We start from the raw sequence: 24853 nt of genomic DNA on the forward strand, positions 1-24853 counted from the left end.
TTCGACATGCGCACGCAGTTACAAGCCTGCTAGAGTTAGGAGCAGGTCGGACGTGCAATATCCACCGTCGTAGTACGGATGAAGCCTGACCTGGAATGTGAAGCTAACTGAAGCTGGCTAGCGTTAGAAAACCCAGAGTAGATCTAGCTTCCTACGTAGTATACCCCTCAGGACAGGACAGAAGTTGGAGGAAGCTGATCAGGGCCCGTATACTGCTTCAGGGTAGGAGTTCTGATCTAGGATCAGATCCCCCCCCCCCCCCCGGGCCATATCATTTTTATTCATTTTGAACTGACAGGCAAAACAGATCCTAGATCAACACTCCTACTCTAAGACACTTGATAACTACAACCCCTGAAAGACATTGTCTTGGGGCAGAAGGTAACCAGAGGTGATTGTGTTGTTCCCCTCTAATGGTGCGATGGTAACCAGAAGTGATTGTGTTGTTCCCCTCTAACGGTGCCATGGTAACCAGAGGTGATTGTGTTGTTTCCCTCTAAAGGTGCCATGTCCCTCTAAAGGTGCCATGGTAACCAGAAGGGATTGTGTTGTTTCCCTCTAAAGGTGCCATGGTAACCAGAAATGATTGTGTTGTTTCCCTCTAAAGGTGCCATGGTAACCAGAAGTGATTGTGTTGTTTCCCTCTAAAGGTACCATGGTAACCAGAAGTGATTGTGTTGTTGCCCTCTAAAGGTGCCATGGTAACCAGAAGTGATTGTGTTGTTTCCCTCTAAAGGTGCCATGGTAACCAGAAGTGATTGTGTTGTTTCCCATCTAAAGGTGCCATGTCGGGAGGGTTCAACTTCCAGGTGAACGACGGAGTGAACTTTTCCCCCCGCCAGATCTTCAGCATCACAGCCAGCACCCTGGTCCTCAGTCTGGAGAACAACCAGCCCCTCAAGGTGTTCCCAGGTAACCTCTAAATCCTAACCTCTAATCCCTAACCCAGGTTACAGCCAGCACCCTGGTCCTCATTCTGGAGAACAACCAGCCCCTCAAGGGGTTCCCAGGTAACCTCTAAGTCCTAACCTCTAATCCCTAACCCAGGTTACAGCCAGCACCCTGGTCCTCCGTCTGGAGAACAACCAGCCCCTCAAGGTGTTCCCAGGTAACCTCTAAATCCTAACCTCTAATCACTAACCCAGGTTACAGCCAGCACCCTGGTCCTCAGTCTGGAGAACAACCAGCCCCTCAAGGGGTTCCCAGGTAACCTCTAAGTCCTAACCTCTAATCCCTAACCCAGGTTACAGCCTGGTCCTCCGTCTGGAGAACAACCAGCCCCTCAAGGGGTTCCCAGGTAACTAACGCCTCCCCAGGTAACTCCTCCCCTCCCCCTCCAAGCTAACCCCTCCCCAGGTAACTCCTCCCCTCCCCCTCCAAGTTAACCCCTCCCCAGGTAACTCCTCCCCTCCCCCTCCAAGCTAACCCCTCCCTAGGTATCTCCTCCCCCCCCTCCAAGCTAACCCCTCCCCAGGTAACTCCTCCCTCCCCTCCAAGCTAACCCCTCCCCAGGTAACTCCTCCCCTCCCCCTCCAAGCTAACCCCTCCCCAGGTAACTCCTCCCCTCAGTTCCCTGGTCATTACTCTGAAGAACATCAGGGCCCTCAAGGTGTTCCCAGGTAACCTACAGTAACCCCTCCTTCAGATAGATGTCTAATTTGTCCAATCCCCAAATGGACTCCAACCCTCTATCTATACACTAGTAGCGATATGAAAGGACTAAATAAATGAATCAGATCTTATTTAGAATGGGAATGTATAGATCTTCCTCATTCTGATCAATTCTATGATCTGTGACTCTACTAGGTTTTCAGAGAGGAAACTTACCATTGACCAACATACCACATTTTTTAGTAGTTTCATATTGTATTACTATAGACATGCTGCATTTCCAGTCTCACCATGTACAGTCACATACAAAGATGGCAGGTAGCACCTGTACCAGTCTGCCAAGTGCTAAAGCACAGTTGTGTCACTGAATTCCATCTTTTCTCTCATCTCTCTCTCTCTCTCTCTCTCTCTCTCTCTCTCATCTCTCTCTCTCTCTCTCTCTCTCTCTGTCTCTCTCTCTCTCTCTGTGTCTCTCTCGCTCTGTCTCTCTCTCTCTCTCTCTCTCTCTCTCTCTCTCTCTCTCTCTCTGTCTCTCTCTCTGTCTCTCTCTCTGTCTCTCATCTCTCTGTCTCTGTCTCTCTCTCTGTGTGTCTCTCTCTCATCTCTCTCTCTCTGTGTCTCTTTCTCTCTCTCTCTCTATGTCTCTCTCTCTCTCTGTCTCTCTCTGTCTCTCATCTCTCTCTCTGTCTCTCTCTCTCTCTCTCTCTCTCTCTCTCTCTCTCTGTCTCTCTCTCTCTGTCTCTCTCTGTCTCTCTGTCTCTCATCTCTCTGTCTCTGTCTCTGTCTCTCTCTCTCTCTCTCATGTCTCTGTCTCTGTCTCTGTCTCTCTCTCTCTCTCTCTCTCTCTGTGTCTCTCTCTGTGTCTCCCTACTCTCTCTGTGTCTCTTTCTTGCTCTCTCTCTCTCTCTCTGAATGTTAGTGGTTGCATTGCAGTTAACGAGTATTCAGTAGAATAACTAGTATTCTCTTTCCTATTTATTCTTATCACCTTTATTCTGCTTGTTTAAAAATAAATCTATTTAGGTGTGGACACGCCCTGATTGGAATCATCCTCGTTAGTCAGTTCCACTTGTACTGGCACAGCTACAGAGCCAATGCTTCAAGTTGTTAACCAAATCCTTGTATCTCCTTGTTTGTTTTTTTTTGCGCCGTAAGTTGGTGGGAGTTTTCTTTTCTTTTATTTTGTCAAAGCAAATCTAATTGGCGTCCATGGTGGGGATCTTTTAAGACCGAACTGGAATTTTCTTGGTCAGCACCCAGTCATTAGGCCCCCATGGATGCCTTTCAGGAGCCATTTTAAACTCCACCTGGTTTCGTTTTGTCAGTGACTCATTTGTTATTTTCCCCCTTTAAAAAAAAAAAAGTTCAATTATTTTTTTGGTTGGTTATTAGGGAACGTAACACGTGACTGTAATATTTACAAAAATCAAACCCCATAAATGTCTGTCCTTTTTATTTTCTCTTTGTGTGCTGAAGTGCAGAGGTCTAACTGGGTTGTATATATACCACAACTAGGTGTATTTACATCGCACAGAGATGAGCAAGTGGTCAGAGAGACACCACAGCAAAGGGATTCGGGCTTTAACATTAAGACATTAAGGGACATTTCCATAATAGTCTGGTCTGTTTGTCACGTCCTCATGACCTGACCTGACCGTAGATTGCTTTGTATGTTTCTATGTTTAGTTTGGTCAGGGTTTGATGTGGGTGGGTATTCTATGTTGTAGCTCTAGGTTTTCTATTTCTGTGTGTTTGGCCTGGTATGGTTCTCAATCAGAGGCAGCTGTCTATCGTTGTCTCTGATTGAGAGCCGTACTTAGGCAGCCTGTTTCCCCATTTTGAGTTGTGGGTGATTGTTTTCTGTTTTGTGTTCAGTACCTGACAGAACTGTTGCGTTTTGTTCTACTTTTGTTTTTGTTTCAGTGTTCCGGTTATAATAAACAACATGGACACTTACCACGCTGAGCATTGGTCCGGTTATAATAAACAACATGGACACTTACCACGCTGAGCATTGGTCTGGTTATAATAAACAACATGGACACTTACCACGCTGAGCATTGGTCCGGTTATAATAAACAACATGGACACTTACCACGCTGAGCATTGGTCCGGTTATAATTAACAACATGGACACTTACCACGCTGCGCATTGGTCCGGTTATAATTAACAACATGGACACTTACCACGCTGAGCATTGGTCCGGTTATAATTAACAACATGGACACTTACCACGCTGAGCATTGGTCCGGTTATAATAAACAACATGGACACTTACCACGCTGAGCATTGGTCCGGTTATAATTAACAACATGGACACTTACCATGCTGAGCATTGGTCCGGTTATAATTAACAACATGGACACTTACCACGCTGAGCATTGGTCCGGTTATAATTAACAACATGGACACTTACCACGCTGCGCATTGGTCCGGTTATAATTAACAACATGGACACTTACCACGCTGGGCATTGGTCCGGTTATAATTAACAACATGGACACTTACCACGCTGAGCATTGGTCCGGTTATAATTAACAACATGGACACTTACCACGCTGAGCATTGGTCCGGTTATAATTAACAACATGGACATTTACCACGCTGAGCATTGGTCCGGTTATAATTAACAACATGGACACTTACCACGCTGAGCATTGGTCCGGTTATAATTAACAACATGGACACTTACCACGCTGGGCATTGGTCCGGTTATAATTAACAACATGGACACTTACCACGCTGAGCATTGGTCCGGTTATAATTAACAACATGGACACTTACCACGCTGAGCATTGGTCCGGTTATAATTAACAACATGGACACTTACCACGCTGCGCATTGGTCCGGTTATAATTAACAACATGGACACTTACCATGCTGAGCATTGGTCCGGTTATAATTAACAACATGGACACTTACCACGCTGAGCATTGGTCCGGTTATAATTAACAACATGGACACTTACCACGCTGGGCATTGGTCCGGTTATAATTAACAACATGGACACTTACCACGCTGAGCATTGGTCCGGTTATAATTAACAACATGGACACTTACCACGCTGAGCATTGGTCCGGTTATAATTAACAACATGGACACTTACCACGCTGAGCATTGGTCCGGTTATAATTAACAACATGGACACTTACCACGCTGGGCATTGGTCTGATATTTCCTACTCCTCCTCAGAAGAGGAGGAAAATCGTTACACTGTATTTCAAATCAGGAAACAATGGACATAGCAGAAAGTTGTAGCCTACGTGAGAATCAGCGGTCTGACAAGGCAAACGGTGTGGTCATGTTCAGACTTTTTAATTTGGCATCTAGCGAGGCAACCTATCAAATGTTGAATACGTGCGCTGAATACAACAGGTGTAGTAGACCTTACAGTGAAATGCTGAATACAACAGGTGTAGTAGACCTTACAGTGAAATGCTGAATACAACAGGTGTAGTAGACCTTACAGTGAAATGCTGAATACAACAGGTGTAGTAGACCTTACAGTGAAATGCTGAATACAACAGGTGTAGTAGACCTCACAGTGAAATGCTGAATACAACAGGTGTAGTAGACCTTACAGTGAAATGCTGAATACAACAGGTGTAGTAGTCACTTACAGTGAAATGCTGAATACAACAGGTGTAGGTAGACCTTACAGTGAAATGCTGAATACAACAGGTGTAGTAGACCTTACAGTGACATGCTGAATACAGCAGGTGTAGTATACCTTACAGTGAAATGCTGAATACAGCAGGTGTAGTAGACCTTACAGTGAAATGCTGAATACAACAGGTTTAGTAGACCTTACAGTGAAATGCTGAATACAACAGGTGTAGTAGACCTCACAGTGAAATGCTGAATACAACAGGTGTAGGTAGACCTCACAGTGAAATGCTGAATACAACAGGTGTAGTAGACCTTACAGTGAAATGCTGAATACAACAGGTGTAGTAGACCTTACAGTGAAATGCTGAATACAACAGGTGTAGTAGACCTTACAGTGAAATGCTGAAAACAATAGGTGTAGTAGACCTCACAGTGAAATGCTGAATACAACAGGTGTAGTAGACCTCACAGTGAAATGCTGAATACAACAGGTGTAGTAGACCTTACAGTGAAATGCTGAATACAACAGGTGTAGTAGACCTTACAGTGAAATGCTGAATACAACAGGTGTAGTAGACCTTACAGTGAAATGCTGAATACAACAGGTGTAGTAGACCTTACAGTGACATGCTGAATACAGCAGGTGTAGTATACCTTACAGTGAAATGCTGAATACAGCAGGTGTAGTAGACCTTACAGTGAAATGCTGAATACAACAGGTTTAGTAGACCTTACAGTGAAATGCTGAATACAACAGGTGTAGTAGACCTTACAGTGAAATGCTGAATACAACAGGTGTAGTAGACCTTACAGTGAAATGCTGAATACAACAGGTGTAGTAGACCTCACAGTGAAATGCTGAATACAACAGGTGTAGTAGACCTTACAGTGAAATGCTGAATACAACAGGTGTAGTAGTCACTTACAGTGAAATGCTGAATACAACAGGTGTAGGTAGACCTTACAGTGAAATGCTGAATACAACAGGTGTAGTAGACCTTACAGTGACATGCTGAATACAGCAGGTGTAGTATACCTTACAGTGAAATGCTGAATACAGCAGGTGTAGTAGACCTTACAGTGAAATGCTGAATACAACAGGTTTAGTAGACCTTACAGTGAAATGCTGAATACAACAGGTGTAGTAGACCTCACAGTGAAATGCTGAATACAACAGGTGTAGGTAGACCTCACAGTGAAATGCTGAATACAACAGGTGTAGTAGACCTTACAGTGAAATGCTGAATACAACAGGTGTAGTAGACCTGAATACAGTGAAATGCTGAATACAACAGGTGTAGTAGACCTTACAGTGAAATGCTGAATACAACAGGTGTAGTAGACCTCACAGTGAAATGCTGAATACAACAGGTGTAGTAGACCTTACAGTGAAATGCTGAATACAACAGGTGTAGTAGACCTTACAGTGAAATGCTGAATACAACAGGTGTAGTAGACCTTACAGTGAAATGCTGAATACAACAGGTGTAGTAGACCTCACAGTGAAATGCTGAATACAACAGGTGTAGTAGACCTTACAGTGAAATGCTGAATACAACAGGTGTAGTAGACCTTACAGTGAAATGCTGAATACAACAGGTGTAGTAGACCTTACAGTGAAATGCTGAATACAACAGGTGTAGTAGACCTTACAGTGAAATGCTGAATACAACAGGTTTATTAGACCTCACAGTGAAATGCTGAATACAACAGGTGTAGTAGACCTTACAGTGAAATGCTGAATACAACAGGTGTAGTAGACCTTACAGTGAAATGCTGAATACAACAGGTGTAGTAGACCTTACAGTGAAATGCTGAATACAACAGGTGTAGTAGACCTTACAGTGAAATGCTGAATACAACAGGTGTAGGTAGACCTTACAGTGAAATGCTGAATACAACAGGTGTAGTAGACCTTACAGTGACATGCTGAATACAGCAGGTGTAGTATACCTTACAGTGAAATGCTGAATACAGCAGGTGTAGTAGACCTTACAGTGAAATGCTGAATACAACAGGTGTAGTAGACCTCACAGTGAAATGCTGAATACAACAGGTGTAGTAGACCTTACAGTGAAATGCTGAATACAACAGGTGTAGTAGACCTTACAGTGAAATGCTGAATACAACAGGTGTAGTAGACCTTACAGTGAAATGCTGAATACAACAGGTGTAGTAGACCTTACAGTGACATGCTGAATACAGCAGGTGTAGTATACCTTACAGTGAAATGCTGAATACAGCAGGTGTAGTATACCTTACAGTGAAATGCTGAATACAACAGGTTTAGTAGACCTTACAGTGAAATGCTGAATACAACAGGTGTTGTAGACCTTACAGTGAAATGCTGAATACAACAGGTGTAGTAGACCTCACAGTGAAAAGCTGAATACAACAGGTGTAGTAGACCTTACAGTGAAATGCTGAATACAACAGGTTTAGTAGACCTTACAGTGAAATGCTGAATACAACAGGTGTTGTAGACCTTACAGTGAAATGCTGAATACAACAGGTGTAGTAGACCTCACAGTGAAAAGCTGAATACAACAGGTGTAGTAGACCTTACAGTGAAATGCTGAATACAACAGGTTTAGTAGACCTTACAGTGAAATGCTGACTACAACAGGTGTAGTAGACCTCACAGTGAAATGCTGAATACAACAGGTGTAGGTAGACCTCACAGTGAAATGCTGAATACAGCAGGTGTAGTAGACCTTACAGTGAAATGCTGAATACAACAGGTGTAGTAGACCTCACAGTGAAATGCTGAATACAACAGGTGTAGTAGACCTTACAGTGAAATGCTGAATACAACAGGTTTAGTAGACCTTACAGTGAAATGCTGAATACAACAGGTGTAGTAGACCTTACAGTGAAATGCTGAATACAACAGGTGTAGGTAGACCTTACAGTGAAATGCTGAATACAACAGGTGTAGGTAGCCCTTACAGTGAAATGCTGAATACAACAGGTGTAGTAGACCTTACAGTGAAATGCTGAATACAGCAGGTGTAGTAGACCTTACAGTGAAATGCTGAATACAATAGGTTTAGTAGACCTTACAGTGAAATGCTGAATACAACAGGTGTAGTAGACCTTACAGTGAAATGCTGAATACAACAGGTGTAGTAGACCTTACAGTGAAATGTTGAATACAATAGGTGTAGTAGACCTTACAGTGAAATGCTGAATACAGCAGGTGTAGTAGACCTTACAGTGAAATGCTGAATACAATAGGTGTAGTAGACCTTACAGTGAAATGCTGAATACAGCAGGTGTAGTAGACCTTACAGTGAAATGCTGAATACAGCAGGTGTAGTAGACCTTACAGTGAAATGCTGAATACAATAGGTGTAGTAGACCTCACAGTGAAATGCTGAATACAGCAGGTGTAACCAATAGGTGTAGTAGACCTCACAGTGAAATACAGTGAATACAACAAGTGTAGTAGACCTTACAGTGAAATGCTGAATACAACAGGTGTAGGTAGACCTCACAGTGAAATGCTGAATACAGCAGGTGTAACCAATAGGTGTAGTAGACCTCACAGTGAAATGCTGAATACAGCAGGTGTAGTAGACCTCACAGTGAAATGCTTAAATTAATGGCTTACTTATAGTAACAAGGAAATTATAAATTACTTACTTTAAGATTTCATCTTTTTTATAACTGAAAAATAAATATGATCAGTACAAATTTCATGTAACCGACGACAGAGCATTTTCCCACCAAGTCTCCTGCGAGCGATGCTGAGACCTTTCGAATGTCTGCAGGCTCGTTACAACATCAGCTTTACGCACAAAGTGATTATGTCCCTCTGTGATCAACAGAAGGTGGTCGTGTTTCAATTCTACTAAATTATTTCGTTATTTTTTTTTCATGTTGAGAGCTCTAAATCTAGTTGAGAATACCATAGTGTGATGAAACCATGATTACTGAAATCACTAGACTGTCCTCTTTAATATACCATCTCCCAGGCTCCCTCTGTCGCTCACAGGCAGAAGAAACCAGTTATTTGTCAGGATAGGCCAGAAAATGTGACACGTCACTCCCTATGCAAATGAGGAGAGTGAAACCTGACACTTGAAATCAGCTCCACTGACAGAGTGGTAGCAGAGAGGAGACCGATTGGACTTTCTGCCACTGTAAGGTACTGGACCCTGTGACGTCGGTGTACAACGGACTCTGTGAACTTGTTGGTCAGAACTGGTCCAGAACTGGTCCTTAACCTCTAAGAGAGAGGTTCGACACCCAGAACCACATCTCTCGTTTCACAGAGGACGTTGTACACTGACATGTTGGTCAGAACTGGTCCAGAACTGGTCCTTAACCTCTAAGAGAGAGGTTCGACACCCAGAACCACATCTCACGTTTCCTGTGTCACAACAACAGACTTTACATTTAGAGCCTCCACCCAATGCTAACATGGGGAGCTGGCCTTCTACTGTGTGTTCAATGGATTACCGTAGTTACCTATTCAAACTGGTCCAGAACTGGCCTTCTACTGTGTGTTCAATGGATTACCGTAGTTACCTATTCAAACTGGTCCAGAACTGGCCTTCTACTGTGTGTTCAATGGATTACCGTAGTTACCTATTCAAACTGGTCCAGAACTGGCCTTCTACTGTGTGTTCAATGGATTACCGTAGTTACCTATTCAAACTGGTCCAGAACTGGCCTTCTACTGTGTGTTCAATGGATTACCGTAGTTACCTATTCAAACCGACTAATCTTACAGTCAAAATCCAATTTGATTGAATAATTCAGGGAACTGCCCCTGGCGGCTCGGCTAGTCTTTGTTCATTCACCAAAAAAAGTCCATGACCAGACGCATCATGACTTTTACTGGGATAGAGTCATCATTTCATCTCTGCTCTATTCAGGAACAGGGGAGTTGTACTCTACTTTATTCAGGAACAGGGGAGTTGTACTCTACTCTATTCAGGAACAGGGGAGTTGTACTCTACTTTATTCAGGAACAGGGGAGTTGTACTCTACTTTATTCAGGAACAGTGGAGTTGTACTCTACTTTATTCAGGAACAGTGGAGTTGTACTCTACTTTATTCAGGAACAGGGGAGTTGTACTCTGCTCTATTCAGGATCAGGGGAGTTGTACTCTACTTTATTCAGGATCAGGGGAGTTGTACTCTACTTTATTCAGGAACAGGGGAGTTGTACTCTACTTTATTATTCAGGAACAGGGGAGTTGTACTCTACTTTATTCAGGAACAGGGGAGTTGTACTCTACTTTATTCAGGAACAGGGGAGTTGTACTCTACTTTATTCAGGAACAGGGGAGTTGTACTATACTTTATTCAGGAACAGGGGAGTTGTACTCTACTTTATTCAGGAACAGGGGAGTTGTACTCTGCTCTATTCAGGAACAGGGGAGTTGTACTCTGCTCTATTCAGGAACAGGGGAGTTGTACTCTACTTTATTCAGGAACAATGGAGTTGTACTCTACTTTATTCAGGAACAATGGAGTTGTACTCTACTTTATTCAGGAACAGGGGAGTTGTACTCTACTTTATTCAGGAACAGGGGAGTTGTACTCTACTTTATTCAGGAACAGGGGAGTTGTACTCTACTCTATTCAGGAACAGGGGAGTTGTACTCTACTTTATTCAGGAACAGGGGAGTTGTACTCTACTTTATTCAGGAACAGTGGAGTTGTACTCTACTTTATTCAGGAACAGTGGAGTTGTACTCTACTTTGTTCAGGAACAGGGGAGTTGTACTCTGCTCTATTCAGGATCAGGGGAGTTGTACTCTACTTTATTCAGGATCAGGGGAGTTGTACTCTACTTTATTCAGGAACAGGGGAGTTGTACTCTACTTTATTCAGGAACAGGGGAGTTGTACTCTACTTTATTCAGGAACAGGGGAGTTGTACTCTACTTTATTCAGGAACAGGGGAGTTGTACTCTACTTTATTCAGGAACAGGGGAGTTGTACTCTGCTCTATTCAGGAACAGGGGAGTTGTACTCTGCTCTATTCAGGAACAGGGGAGTTGTACTCTACTTTATTCAGGAACAATGGAGTTGTACTCTACTTTATTCAGGAACAATGGAGTTGTACTCTACTTTATTCAGGAACAGGGGAGTTGTACTCTACTTTATTCAGGAACAGGGGAGTTGTACTCTACTTTATTCAGGAACAGGGGAGTTGTAATCTGCTCTATTCAGGAACAGGGGAGTTGTACTCTACTTCATTCAGAAACAGGGGAGTTGTACTCTACTTTATTCAGGAACAGGGGAGTTGTACTCTACTTTATTCAGGAACAGGGGAGTTGTACTCTGCTCTATTCAGGAACAGGGGAGTTGTACTCTGCTCTATTCAGGATCAGTGGAGTTGTACTCTACTTTATTCAGGAACAGGGGAGTTGTACTCTACTTTATTCAGGAACAGGGGAGTTGTACTCTGCTCTATTCAGGATCAGGGGAGTTGTACTCTACTTTATTCAGGAACAGGGGAGTTGTACTCTACTTTATTCAGGAACAGGGGAGTTGTACTCTACTTTATTCAGGATCAGTGGAGTTGTACTCTACATTATTCAGGATCAGGGGAGTTGTACTATACTTTATTCAGGAACAATGGAGTTGTACTCTACTTTATTCAGGAACAGGGGAGTTGTACTCTACTTTATTCAGGAACAGGGGAGTTGTACTCTACTTTATTCAGGAACAGGGGAGTTGTACTCTGCTCTATTCAGGATCAGTGGAGTTGTACTCTACTTTATTCAGGAACAGGGGAGTTGTACTCTACTTTATTCAGGAACAGGGGAGTTGTACTCTGCTCTATTCAGGATCAGGGGAGTTGTACTCTACTTTTTTCAGGAACAGGGGAGTTGTACTCTACTTTATTCAGGAACAGGGGAGTTGTACTCTACTTTATTCAGGATCAGTGGAGTTGTACTCTACTTTATTCAGGATCAGGGGAGTTGTACTCTACTTTATTCAGGAACAGGGGAGTTGTACTCTACTTTATTCAGGATCAGGGGAGTTGTACTCTACTTTATTCAGGAACAGGGGAGTTGTACTCTACTTTATTCAGGATCAGGGGAGTTGTACTCTACTTTTAATACCCATGTGGCTAAATATAAATAGACTGACCCCTCCCTGTGCTTTGTTTGCTAGCTGCCTTAGACACACACACACACACACACACACACACACACACACACACACACACACACACACACACACACACACACACCCTTAGCCAAACTCTGACAGTCCAGGTTGAGGCTGAGGAGTCTGGTTTGTGAGTTAGGTGAGGATGAATGGTGGACCTGGGTTCAAATACTATTTGAAATCATCTCAAATTCTATATCTTTGGCTCAATGGGACCAACATAGTAGCTGCAGACACGCCCATCTGGCACTTCAGGCAGGTTAGAGCTGAAGCTAAGAGTCTTTTAAATATTTCAAATAGTAGTTGAACCCAGGTTTGATTGACGGTGGTAGCCAATGGCCAGCTGGCACAGTGGGCTGGGCTTTCCAGGCAGTGGATGGATGAGTGGAGATAGTTAAGGAACTGTGTCTGCTCTAATGCGTTTCAGATGACAGCTGAAGAAGAGATCTTTCTCTTAACTTATTCTATACCACTTCGAACTTCTAGTCTTTCTAGCTTTATGATATTTTTCTATTTGTCTACACACCAGTTGACTACTCTACTACTTGACTCCTCTCATAATATACTCTTATAAATAACTATGATTGCGATTGTAATTAATTTATATTGGTAGTTTCGATATTCAAAAGTGTGTTGGTGCAAGTGCGCTTGTTGTCCTTGTTCTGGTACTGATTGAGACACACTAAAGCATTAAACACATTGTGCTTTTCCATCCCTTCTAGGTGATCTGTATTTAGGGTCAGTATAAAAAACCGCGGTCAGAAATAGCCTGTCGTCTTGCCTCTATTTCTGAGGTGAAGCAGACAATATTGTCCACTTGATATACAGTACAAGTTTGGACACACCTACTCATTCCAGACCTTTTCTATTTGTACTATTTCTACTATTTTTCTACATTGTAGAATAATAGTGAAGACATCAAAACTATGAAATAACACATATGGAATCATGTAGTGACCTTAAAAAAAGTGTTAAACACAAATCTAAATATTGATGGTGATCACTTGGGTGCTATAAGTTGTGGGCAGGATGGACATTTAAGTTCATTAATATAATTATTAATATGAATTCAACTTCATTCAGTTTTATACCTTTTCTCAAATCTCAGTTTATGACCAAAATGATCCACTTTACAACTTTGTCGTACACTAGAACAAATGTTTCTGACTCATATCGATGCCACATAGGCAGTTTTCAAAAACAAGAAGTCGTTTTTTTTAAAGGGGCAGTCGTTCATTAAAAGACTTTATCTTTATGTATGCCTACACTGTAAGTCCTAGGTTATGTTACATGATTGTGCCTGTGTACACAGTATGTTGGAGCGTTTGTTTACCCCATAGTTTTTCCCAACAGGCTCTACAACACCAATCACCAGGGACGATTTGCAGGCAGTGACCAATGACAAGAGATCCAACCGCACCATTACCTTCAACGTGATTCGTCGACCCGAACTCGGAAGACTGGTGACAGTGCTGGCTAATAACTATACTGTAGATGTCTCCTCCTTCACACAGACAATGGTAAGAGCAGAGCTGCTGATTTTAGGTTTAGTTTGACCTTTTTAAAGATCATATTGAATATGATTACATGGATTTAAAAGGGGGGGGGGGCTGATCCTAGACCCCCCCCACTCCTACTCTGAGTGACGCTCTGTGAGAATGAACCCAGGAGTTTCTAGGTGTTCTCGACCCTAGTTAAGAGCACGTGAAGAGAACGTCATCCCCTTTTTCATGCACCTTTCTCTCTACGAGTTCTGACCTTGAACTTGAAGCACGAGAAAATCATTCTATTCATCCGCTATTCGTTTTTTTTGGGTGGAGATCAAAGAGATGAAGGTGTGGAGGAGGGGATTCTCCAAGTAGGCCGTATTAATGAAGGTGTGGTAGAGGTGATTCTACAGGTAGGCCGTATTAATGAAGGTGTGGTAGAGGTGATTCTACAGGTAGGCTGTATTAATGAAGGTGTGGTAGAGGGGATTCTACAGGTAGACCATATTAATGAAGGTGTGGTAGAGGTGATTCTACAGGTAGGCCATATTAATGAAGGTGTGGTAGAGGTGTTTCTACAGGTAGGCTGTATTAATGAAGGTGTGGTAGAGGTGATTCTACAGGTAGGCCATATTAATGAAGGTGTGGTAGAGGGGATTCTACAGGTAGGCTGTATTAATGAAGGTGTGGTAGAGGGGATTCTACAGGTAGGCTGTATTAATGAAGGTGTGGTAGAGGGGATTCTACAGGTAGGCTGTATTAATGAAGGTGTGGTAGAGGTGTTTCTACAGGTAGACCATATTAATGAAGGTGTGGTAGAGGTGTTTCTACAGGTAGGCCGTATTAATGAAGGTGTGGTAGAGGTGATTCTACAGGTAGGCTGTATTAATGAAGGTGTGGTAGAGGTGTTTCTACAGGTAGACCATATTAATGAAGGTGTGGTAGAGGTGTTTCTACAGGTAGGCCGTATTAATGAAGGTGTGGTAGAGGTGTTTCTACAGGTAGACCGTATTAATGAAGGTGTGGTAGAGGTGTTTCTACAGGTAGACCATATTAATGAAGGTGTGGTAGAGGTGTTTCTACAGGTAGACCATATTAATGAAGGTGTGGTAGAGGTGTTTCTACAGGTAGGCCGTATTAATGAAGGTGTGGTAGAGGTGTTTCTACAGGTAGACCATATTAATGAAGGTGTGGTAGAGGTGTTTCTACAGGTAGACCATATTAATGAAGGTGTGGTAGAGGTGTTTCTACAGGTAGACCATATTAATGAAGGTGTGGTAGAGGTGATTCTACAGGTAGGCCGTATTAATGAAGGTGTGGTAGAGGTGATTCTACAGGTAGACCGTATTAATGAAGGTGTGGTAGAGGTGATTCTACAGGTAGACCATATTAATGAAGGTGTGGTAGAGGTGATTCTACAGGTAGACCGTATTAATGAAGGTGTTGTAGAGGTGATTCTACAGGTAGACCGTATTAATGAAGGTGTGGTAGAGGTGTTTCTACAGGTAGACCATATTAATGAAGGTGTGGTAGAGGGGATTCTACAGGTAGACCGTATTAATGAAGGTGTGGTAGAGGTGATTCTACAGGTAGGCCGTATTAATGAAGGTGTGGTAGAGGTGTTTCTACAGGTAGGCCGTATTAATGAAGGTGTGGTAGAGGGGATTCTACAGGTAGGCTGTATTAATGAAGGTGTGGTAGAGGGGATTCTACAGGTAGACGGTATTAATGAAGGTGTGGTAGAGGTGTTTCTACAGGTAGACCGTATTAATGAAGGTGTGGTAGTGGTGTTTTCTACAGGTGTAATGAAGTAGGTGTTTCTACAGGTAGACCATATTAATGAAGGTGTGGTAGAGGTGTTTCTACAGGTAGGCTGTATTAATGAAGGTGTGGTAGAGGTGTTTCTACAGGTAGCCATATTAATGAAGGTGTGGTAGAGGTGATTCTACAGGTAGGCTGTATTAATGAAGGTGTGGTAGAGGGGATTCTACAGGTAGACGGTATTAATGAAGGTGTGGTAGAGGTGTTTCTACAGGTAGACCGTATTAATGAACGTGTGGTAGAGGTGTGGTAGAGGTGTTTCTACAGGTAGACCATATTAATGAAGGTGTGGTAGAGGTGATTCTACAGGTAGGCTGTATTAATGAAGGTGTGGTAGAGGTGATTCTACAGGTAGACCATATTAATGAAGGTGTGGTAGAGGGGATTCTACAGGTAGGCTGTATTAATGAAGGTGTGGTAGAGGTGATTCTACAGGTAGCCGTATTAATGAAGGTGTGGTAGAGGGGATTCTACAGGTAGACCGTATTAATGAAGGTGTGGTAGAGGTGTTTCTACAGGTAGGCCATATTAATGAAGGTGTGGTAATGAAGGTGGTGATTCTACAGGTAGACCATATTAATGAAGGTGTGGTAGAGGTGATTCTACAGGTAGGCCGTATTAATGAAGGTGTGGTAGAGGTGTTTCTACAGGTAGACCATATTAATGAAGGTGTGGTAGAGGTGTTTCTACAGGTAGACCATATTAATGAAGGTGTGGTAGAGGTGTTTCTACAGGTAGACCGTATTAATGAAGGTGTGGTAGAGGTGTTTCTACAGGTAGACCGTATTAATGAAGGTGTGGTAGAGGTGTTGTAGAGGTGATTCTACAGGTAGACCGTATTAATGAAGGTGTGGTAGAGGTGATTCTACAGGTAGACCGTATTAATGAAGGTGTGGTAGAGGTGATTCTACAGGTAGACCATATTAATGAAGGTGTGGTAGAGGTGATTCTACAGGTAGACCGTATTAATGAAGGTGTTGTAGAGGTGATTCTACAGGTAGACCGTATTAATGAAGGTGTGGTAGAGGTGTTTCTACAGGTAGACCATATTAATGAAGGTGTGGTAGAGGTGTTTCTACAGGTAGACCGTATTAATGAAGGTGTGGTAGAGGTGTTTCTACAGGTAGACCGTATTAATGAAGGTGTGGTAGAGGTGATTCTACAGGTAGGCCGTATTAATGAAGGTGTGGTAGAGGTGTTGTAGAGGTGATTCTACAGGTAGACCGTATTAATGAAGGTGTGGTAGAGGTGTTTCTACAGGTAGACCATATTAATGAAGGTGTGGTAGAGGTGTTTCTACAGGTAGACCGTATTAATGAAGGTGTGGTAGAGGTGTTGTAGAGGTGATTCTACAGGTAGACCGTATTAATGAAGGTGTGGTAGAGGTGTTGTAGAGGTGATTCTACAGGTAGACCGTATTAATGAAGGTGTGGTAGAGGTGTTTCTACAGGTAGACCGTATTAATGAAGGTGTGGTAGAGGTGTTTCTACAGGTAGACCGTATTAATGAAGGTGTGGTAGAGGTGTTGTAGAGGTGATTCTACAGGTAGACCGTATTAATGAAGGTGTGGTAGAGGTGTTTCTACAGGTAGACCGTATTAATGAAGGTGTGGTAGAGGTGTTTCTACAGGTAGACCGTATTAATGAAGGTGTGGTAGAGGTGTTTCTACAGGTAGACCGTATTAATGAAGGTGTGGTAGAGGTGTTTCTACAGGTAGACCGTATTAATGAAGGTGTGGTGGAGGTGTTTCTACAGGTAGACCGTATTAATGAAGGGCTATTGATAAAAGCTAGGTAAACGAATAAGCCGTTTAGATAAGGGGGATAGTAAATATAAAAGACAATTGTTTTATATATATTTTACCGTATGATCGCTGAAGGGGATGTGAAACCAGTCACATGGCAGCAAACCGAAGCTCAACTCAACATATCACCTTTCCCACCGTGGCGTTTATATGACTGTCCCAGATTATTAGTGTACGAGTGTTTTGTTACTTGTCATTTTTTTGTGTTTTATTTTGTGGAAGCTGCTGCTTCTGCAAACGCTAGTAGTGGGGATCCATAATAAACCCCAGGAAGAGTAGCTGCTGCTTCTGCAAACGCTAGTAGTGGGGGATCCATAATAAACCCCAGGAAGAGTAGCTGCTGCTTCTGCAAACGCTAGTAGTGGGGATCCATAATAAACCCCAGGAAGAGTAGCTGCTGCTTCTGCAAACGCTAGTAGTGGGGATAGTGGGGGATCCATAATAAACCCCAGGAAGAGTAGCTGCTGCTTCTGCAAACGCTAGTAGTGGGGATCCATAATAAACCCCAGGAAGAGTAGCTGCTGCTTCTGCAAACGCTAGTAGTGGGGATCCATAATAAACCCCAGGAAGAGTAGCTGCTGCTTCTGCAAACGCTAGTAGTGGGGATCCATAATAAACCCCAGGAAGAGTAGCTGCTGCTTCTGCAAACGCTAGTAGTGGGGATCCATAATAAACCCCAGGAAGAGTAGCTGCTGCTTCTGCAAACGCTAGTAGTGGGGATCCATAATAAACCCCAGGAAGAGTAGCTGCTGCTTCTGCAAACGCTAGTAGTGGGGGATCCATAATAAACCCCAGGAAGAGTAGCTGCTGCTTCTGCAAACGCTAGTAGTGGGGATCCATAATAAACCCCAGGAAGAGTAGCTGCTGCTTCTGCAAACGCTAGTAGTGGGGATCCATAATAAACCCCAGGAAGAGCTAGCTGCTGCTTCTAAACCCCAGGAAAACGCTAGTAGTGGGGATCCATAATAAACCCCAGGAAGAGTAGCTGCTGCTTCTGCAAACGCTAGTAGTGGGGATCCATAATAAACCCCAGGAAGAGTAGCTGCTGCTTCTGCAAACGCTAGTAGTGGGGATCCATAATAAACCCCAGGAAGAGTAGCTGCTGCTTCCAGGAAGAACGCTAGTAGTGGGGATCCATAATAAACCCCAGGAAGAGTAGCTGCTGATCCATAATAAACCCCAGGAAGAACTGCTTAGTAGTAGTGGGGATCCATAATAAACCCCAGGAAGAGTAGCTGCTGCTTCTGCAAACGCTAGTAGTGGGGATCCATAATAAACCCCAGGAAGAGTAGCTGCTGCTTCTGCAAACGCTAGTAGTGGGGATCCATAATAAACCCCAGGAAGAGTAGCTGCTGCTTCTGCAAACGCTAGTAGTGGGGGATCCATAATAAACCCCAGGAAGAGTAGCTGCTGCTTCTGCAAACGCTAGTAGTGGGGATCCATAATAAACCCCAGGAAGAGTAGCTGCTGCTTCTGCAAACGCTAGTAGTGGGGATCCATAATAAACCCCAGGAAGAGTAGCTGCTGCTTCTGCAAACGCTAGTAGTGGGGATCCATAATAAACCCCAGGAAGAGTAGCTGCTGCTTCTGCAAACGCTAGTAGTGGGGATCCATAATAAACCCCAGGAAGAGTAGCTGCTGCTTCTGCAAACGCTAGTAGTGGGGATCCATAATAAACACACAATAACAAATCAATGCTGGCCTTAACTTGCAGATTTGAAACGTGGAGACCCAAGCTATAGGCTTCTGTAGCCATACGCACATGACAGTACAGCGCCAAACCTACCAAGTTGATGTATTATTTCTAGAATGTTTTAAATATATACGCCCGGACTCTTCACTGTATTTAAAAAAAAAAAAAAAAATTGTATCGTTTTAAATACTGTATTAGCCACTTTCGGTAGCCACCGTCAGTTATACCATAATATGTTTTGAAATCTGTTGTGAATTTATTGTAATGTTTTTTAAATGATATAACTGCCTTAACTTTGCTGGACCCCGGGAAGAGGATCTGCTGCCTTGGCAGGAACTAATGGAGATCCATAATAAAACCCATGAAGAGTAGCTGCTGCCTTGGCAGGAACTAATGAGGATCTATAATAAACCCCAGGAAGAGTAGCTGCTGACTTGGCAGGAACTAATGGGGATCCATAATAAACCCCAGGAAGAGTAGCTGCTGCCTTGGCATGAACTAATGGGGATCCATAATAAACCCCAGGAAGAGTAGCTGCTGCCTTGGCAGGAACTAATGGAGATCCATAATAAACCCCAGGAAGAGTAGCTGCTGCCTTGGCAGGAACTAATGAGGATCTATACTAAACCCCAGGAAGAGTAGCTGCTGCCTCGGCAGGAACTAATGGGGTTCCATAACAAACCCCAGGAAGAGTAGCTGCTTACAAATATTTCATGGATTTAAACAATTGAATGTGTCAACTTTCTGGATGAATCAAACCACTGTATTTTGAAATGACCAATATATTTTCTTTTAAATTCCGGGAATGTTTTTTTTGGCCCACAAAAAAAACACCAGCGCATATGCAATGCCCTCACTCTGTCATTCAGAAACTTATTCCTGTGTTTTCCTGCCAGCTGAATATCTTTGCCAGTGTGTAGGCTACCTGCCCCTCCATCTCCTTGTGCCCCTCCCACTCCGAAGCTTAGCTGTAGCCTACTGACGTTACAAGGCTGATTCAGAAATTAGGGAGAGATTTTTAATTATAGAAGAATGGATTCACTTTTTTGTTTGTTCAATGCTAGTTAATAAGGATACTATAGTTACCACGTTTCAAATTGAGTTTATTCATTACAAAAAAGGTAAGATATATTTTTAATTCGGGTGCCGCTCTGCACACACAAGCTTGTTAGCTAGCTCCGGTCCAATTTTAAGCCAACTCTCGGAAGTTCAAAGACATTCAAAGTTCCTCCATAGAAGCTCCTCCTCTGTAGATATAATTCAGATAAAGAATGTCATAACAAGATACCCAGGCACTTCAAGCCAAGCCTCCTCCTCAACCCTCTCTCGCTCTCTCCCTACCCACTTGTCTGTTCGTTGCGCATGTAAACAACTGAATGGTGATGTAATTTAATGTAGAGCTAAATGTACAAAAAAAAAGTCAATTTCAGAGGTTTTAAAAAGGAACAGAAAAGGAAAGAATTTTTAAAAAGAAGAAAAAAAAACAGTACTCTTTTGGGGGTTCAAACCGGTTCAGAACTTTATTTTGAAGGTCTGAACAGTGGAAAGGAATGAAAATAATAATGGTTCTGTTCAGAACAAAACGATTTGGAGAATAATTTTGGTTCTAACCCCAGCTGAGAAGTGTGTAAGATTGGCGTGAGTAGGAAAAGCGTACATTTCTTAAGTCTGAATCGGGCCCGTACTGTTTGGGAAAACATCATATTTACAGCGAGAAATGAACACAAAGAAACTCAACAGGATATAAATTCCAACACATGCAGGAAGAATGTTGTGTTACATTAACAGGAAGCTTGGTCGGCCATTGTTTTTGATTGAATAAGTCTTCATTTCTTTGGCAGAACTGTTGAGAAACAGAATAGGACTGTGCCAGGTTTTCACTGTTGAGAAACAGAATAGGACTGTGCCAGGTCTTCACTGTTGAGAAACAGAATAGGACTGTGGCAGGTTTTCACTGTTGAGAAACAGAATAGAACTGTGCCAGGTTTTCACTGTTGAGAAACAGAACAGAACTGTGCCAGGTCTCATTCGGCGTGCAATAAGGCTTACACACTAATGCAAGATTTAAAAACAATATGAAAGGAAAACATCAATATAGCCTTTGGATATGCATTGTCCAAGAATTAAACATGTATGATTTTTTTTTACTGCATTGTTTTCCTTTTATTCAACCCGCCGGCCACCAACCCAACCTTCATCCAACAATATTTAATGAACCTAAACCCACCCGCCCCGCGGGTATAACCGCAGGTTATGAATAAACCCGTGCCTCACTCACCCCTGGTACACATACAGTAGTAGAGTCAGCGTGGGTTTGAAAACCGACCCACTGCCCTTCTGGCTCACGTTACCTTTGTAATCTCCTCTGTGCTCTGTCAATAAAACCACTACAAGTTTACAAAACAAACAGGCCAATCTCTGTGGAACAACACCTGACAACAAAGACATGCAGTATAAATCTGTTTCCTGAATATCAACTACAGACTAGATCTTCTCCAGTGGAAGAAGTGACTCACAGGAAGTGTTCATGTCTTGAAATATTCCGTTTTTTTAAAAAGAGATTTTAAACCAAAGTTGTTGATGTTCAGAGTTTTTATTCAATGCTTTCTTTAGTGTTTCGGCTACGTTGAAACAGGGGTACAAAAGTGAGCATATTGAGGCCTTGCCCGTCCGATTTATACTAACACCGGCCTTCACGGATTAGTGGTCGCAGGTGGACGAAGGTTTGCTAAATTGAGTATCTAACTCTTCTCCTCCTTCTTCTTGTTCTTCTTCTTCTCCTTCCTCTTCTTCTCCTTCTTCTTCTTCTTCTTCTTCTTGTTCTCCTTCCTCTTCTTCTTCTTCTCCTTCCTCTTCTTCTCCTTCTTCTCCTTCCTCTTCTTCTTCTTCTTCTTCTCTTCTTCTTCTTCTTCTTCTTCCTCTTCTCCTCCTTCTTCTTCTTCTCCTTCTTCTTCTTCTTCTTCTCCTTCCTCTTCTTCTTCTTCTTCTTCTTCTTCTTCTTCTTCTTCTTCTCCTTCCTCTTCTTCTTATTCTTCTTCTACTTCTTCTTCTTCTTCTTCTTCTTCTTCTTCTATAACACCTCCTTCTTCTCCTTCTTCTGTGTATCTCAGGTGGACCAGGGGGAGGTTTTGTACTTCCAAAGTTTTGTGGAGTCGGTTCGATGGTCTGCCATGGACTCAATGACCTTCTCAGTGTTTTCACCACCGGTTACCCTGGAGACCCAGACCTTCGAGATGGACATCTCCTACGAGAATGCTGGAACCGACCGCAAATCATTGCTCCTCGCTAACACAGGTGGGTCATCGGGGGAAATCGTTGGTAAAATTATTTAAAATTTTAAAAATGATTATGCAGTTTTAAGTGGCAATCAAACAGGCTTCCTCCTGATCGCCTCAGGTATTTATTCTAGTAGCCGAAATGTTAGCAATACATTTCTAATACATTTAATTTGTTCTGTTAATGCTAATCAAATCAAGTTTGGTGAAATGTTAGTGACGTTAAAGATGAATGGTCGTCTCTCATTGCATTCTAGGTGCAGTGGTGACAGTGGGTGACAGTGTTGTCATCGACGAGTCCAAGCTGGATGCGTCTAACCTAATGTTCAAGCTGACCACGCCCCAGCGCAACTCCCATGAGGTTTGGTTCCAGGTCAAGTCGCTACCCCAGCATGGCGTTATCGTGGTGGGAGACAGGAACCTCAGTGTGGAGAAACCTAACTTCTCCCAGCGCATCCTCAACAAGTATGGCATCACATATCGCCACGACGACTCCGAGACGCGCCATGACAGCTTTGTCTTCGACACCTGGCTGAACCCCAAGGGAAAGCCGGCCCAGCGCCCTCTAGACGTCAGCCAGGTGTGTATGATATGTAAACCTAGCTTGCATTTTCCACACATGTACCCTACTGTCTATGGCTGGGCTGGTACATGTCTGTTCATATTCAATCATGATTTTGTGTGTATGTACACACGTCTATCCTGTATATGACACGTCTATCCTGTATATAACACGTCTATCCTGTATATAACACGTCTATCCTGTATATAACACGTCTATCCTGTATATAACACGTCTATCCTGTATGTAACACGTCTATCCTGTATATAACACGTCTATCCTGAATATAACACGTCTATCCTGTATGTAACATGTCTATCCTGTATATAACACGTCTATCCTGTATATAACATGTCTATCCTGTATATAACACGTCTATCCTGTATATAACATGTCTATCCTGTATATAACACGTCTATCCTGTATATAACACGTCTATCCTGAATATAACACGTCTATCCTGTATATAACACGTCTATCCTGTATATAACACGTCTATCCTGTATATAACACGTCTATCCTGTATGTAACACGTCTATCCTGTATATACACACGTCTATCCTGTATATAACATGTCTATCCCGTATGTACACACGTCTATCCTGTATATAACACGTCTATCCTGTATATAACACGTCTATCCTGTATGTAACACGTCTATCCTGTATGTCTAATCCTGTATATAACATGTCTATCCTGTATATAACACGTCTATCCTGAATATAACACGTCTATCCTGTATATAACATGTCTATCCTGTATATAACACGTCTATCCTGTATATAACATGTCTATCCTGTATATAACACGTCTATCCTGTATATAACATGTCTATCCTGTATATAACACGTCTATCCTGTATGTAACACGCCTATCCTGTATATAACACGTCTATCCTGTATATAACACGTCTATCCTGTATATAACACGTCTATCCTGTATATAACACGTCTATCCTGTATATAACACGTCTATCCTGTATATAACACGTCTATCCTGTATATAACACGTCTATCCTGTATATAACACGTCTATCCTGTATATAACACGTCTATCCTGTATATAACACGTCTATCCTGTATATAACACGTCTATCCTGTATATAACACGTCTATCCTGTATATAACACGTCTATCCTGTATGTAACACGTCTATCCTGTATATAACATGTCTATCCTGTATATAACACGTCTATCCTGTATATAACACGTCTATCCTGTATATAACACGTCTATCCTGTATATAACATGTCTATCCTGTATATAACACGTCTATCCTGTATATAACACGGCGCATTCGGAAAGTATTCAGACCCCTTGATTTTTCTCCCACATTTTGTTACGTTACAACCTTATTCTAAAATGGATTAAATACATGTGTTTCCTCATCAATCTACACACATTACCCCAAAATGACATCACAATACCCATAATGACATCACAATACCCCACAATGACATCACAATACCCCATAATATCACAATACCCATAATGACATCACAATACCCCACAATGACATCACAATACCCCATAATGACTTAGAAAAAACATGTTTTTAGACCATTTAGAAAATGTATCAAATGAACAGAAATACCTGATTTACATAAGTATTCAGTCCCTTTGTCACGAGACTCAAAATTGAACTCAGGTGCATCCTGTTTCCATTGATTATCCTTGAGATGTTTCTACGACCTGATTTTCCACCTGTGCTAAATTCGATTGATTTGACATGATTTGGAAAGGCACACACTTGTCTATATGAGGTCCCACAGTTGACAGTGCATGTCAGAGCAAAAACCAAGTCATGGGATTGAAGGAATTTCTGTAGAGCTCCGAGACAGGATTGTGTCGAGGC

General features: G+C 42.4%; 1 protein-coding gene across 1 annotated transcript in view; it reads left to right on the forward strand.

Moving 5' to 3' along the window:
* Positions 1 to 24853, forward strand: part of LOC115115039 (chondroitin sulfate proteoglycan 4-like) — a 113752-nt gene that overhangs the window by 84534 nt on the left and 4365 nt on the right. The window contains exons 11-14 of the mRNA XM_065026908.1: positions 781 to 912; positions 13711 to 13877; positions 22273 to 22456; positions 22695 to 23017. Coding sequence (XP_064882980.1) covers positions 781 to 912; positions 13711 to 13877; positions 22273 to 22456; positions 22695 to 23017 — 806 coding nt within the window. The remainder of the gene's footprint in view (positions 1 to 780; positions 913 to 13710; positions 13878 to 22272; positions 22457 to 22694; positions 23018 to 24853) is intronic.

The sequence above is a fragment of the Oncorhynchus nerka genome, linkage group LG13, assembly GCF_034236695.1.
Source record: "Oncorhynchus nerka isolate Pitt River linkage group LG13, Oner_Uvic_2.0, whole genome shotgun sequence".
Taxonomy (NCBI): Eukaryota; Metazoa; Chordata; class Actinopteri; order Salmoniformes; family Salmonidae; genus Oncorhynchus; species Oncorhynchus nerka.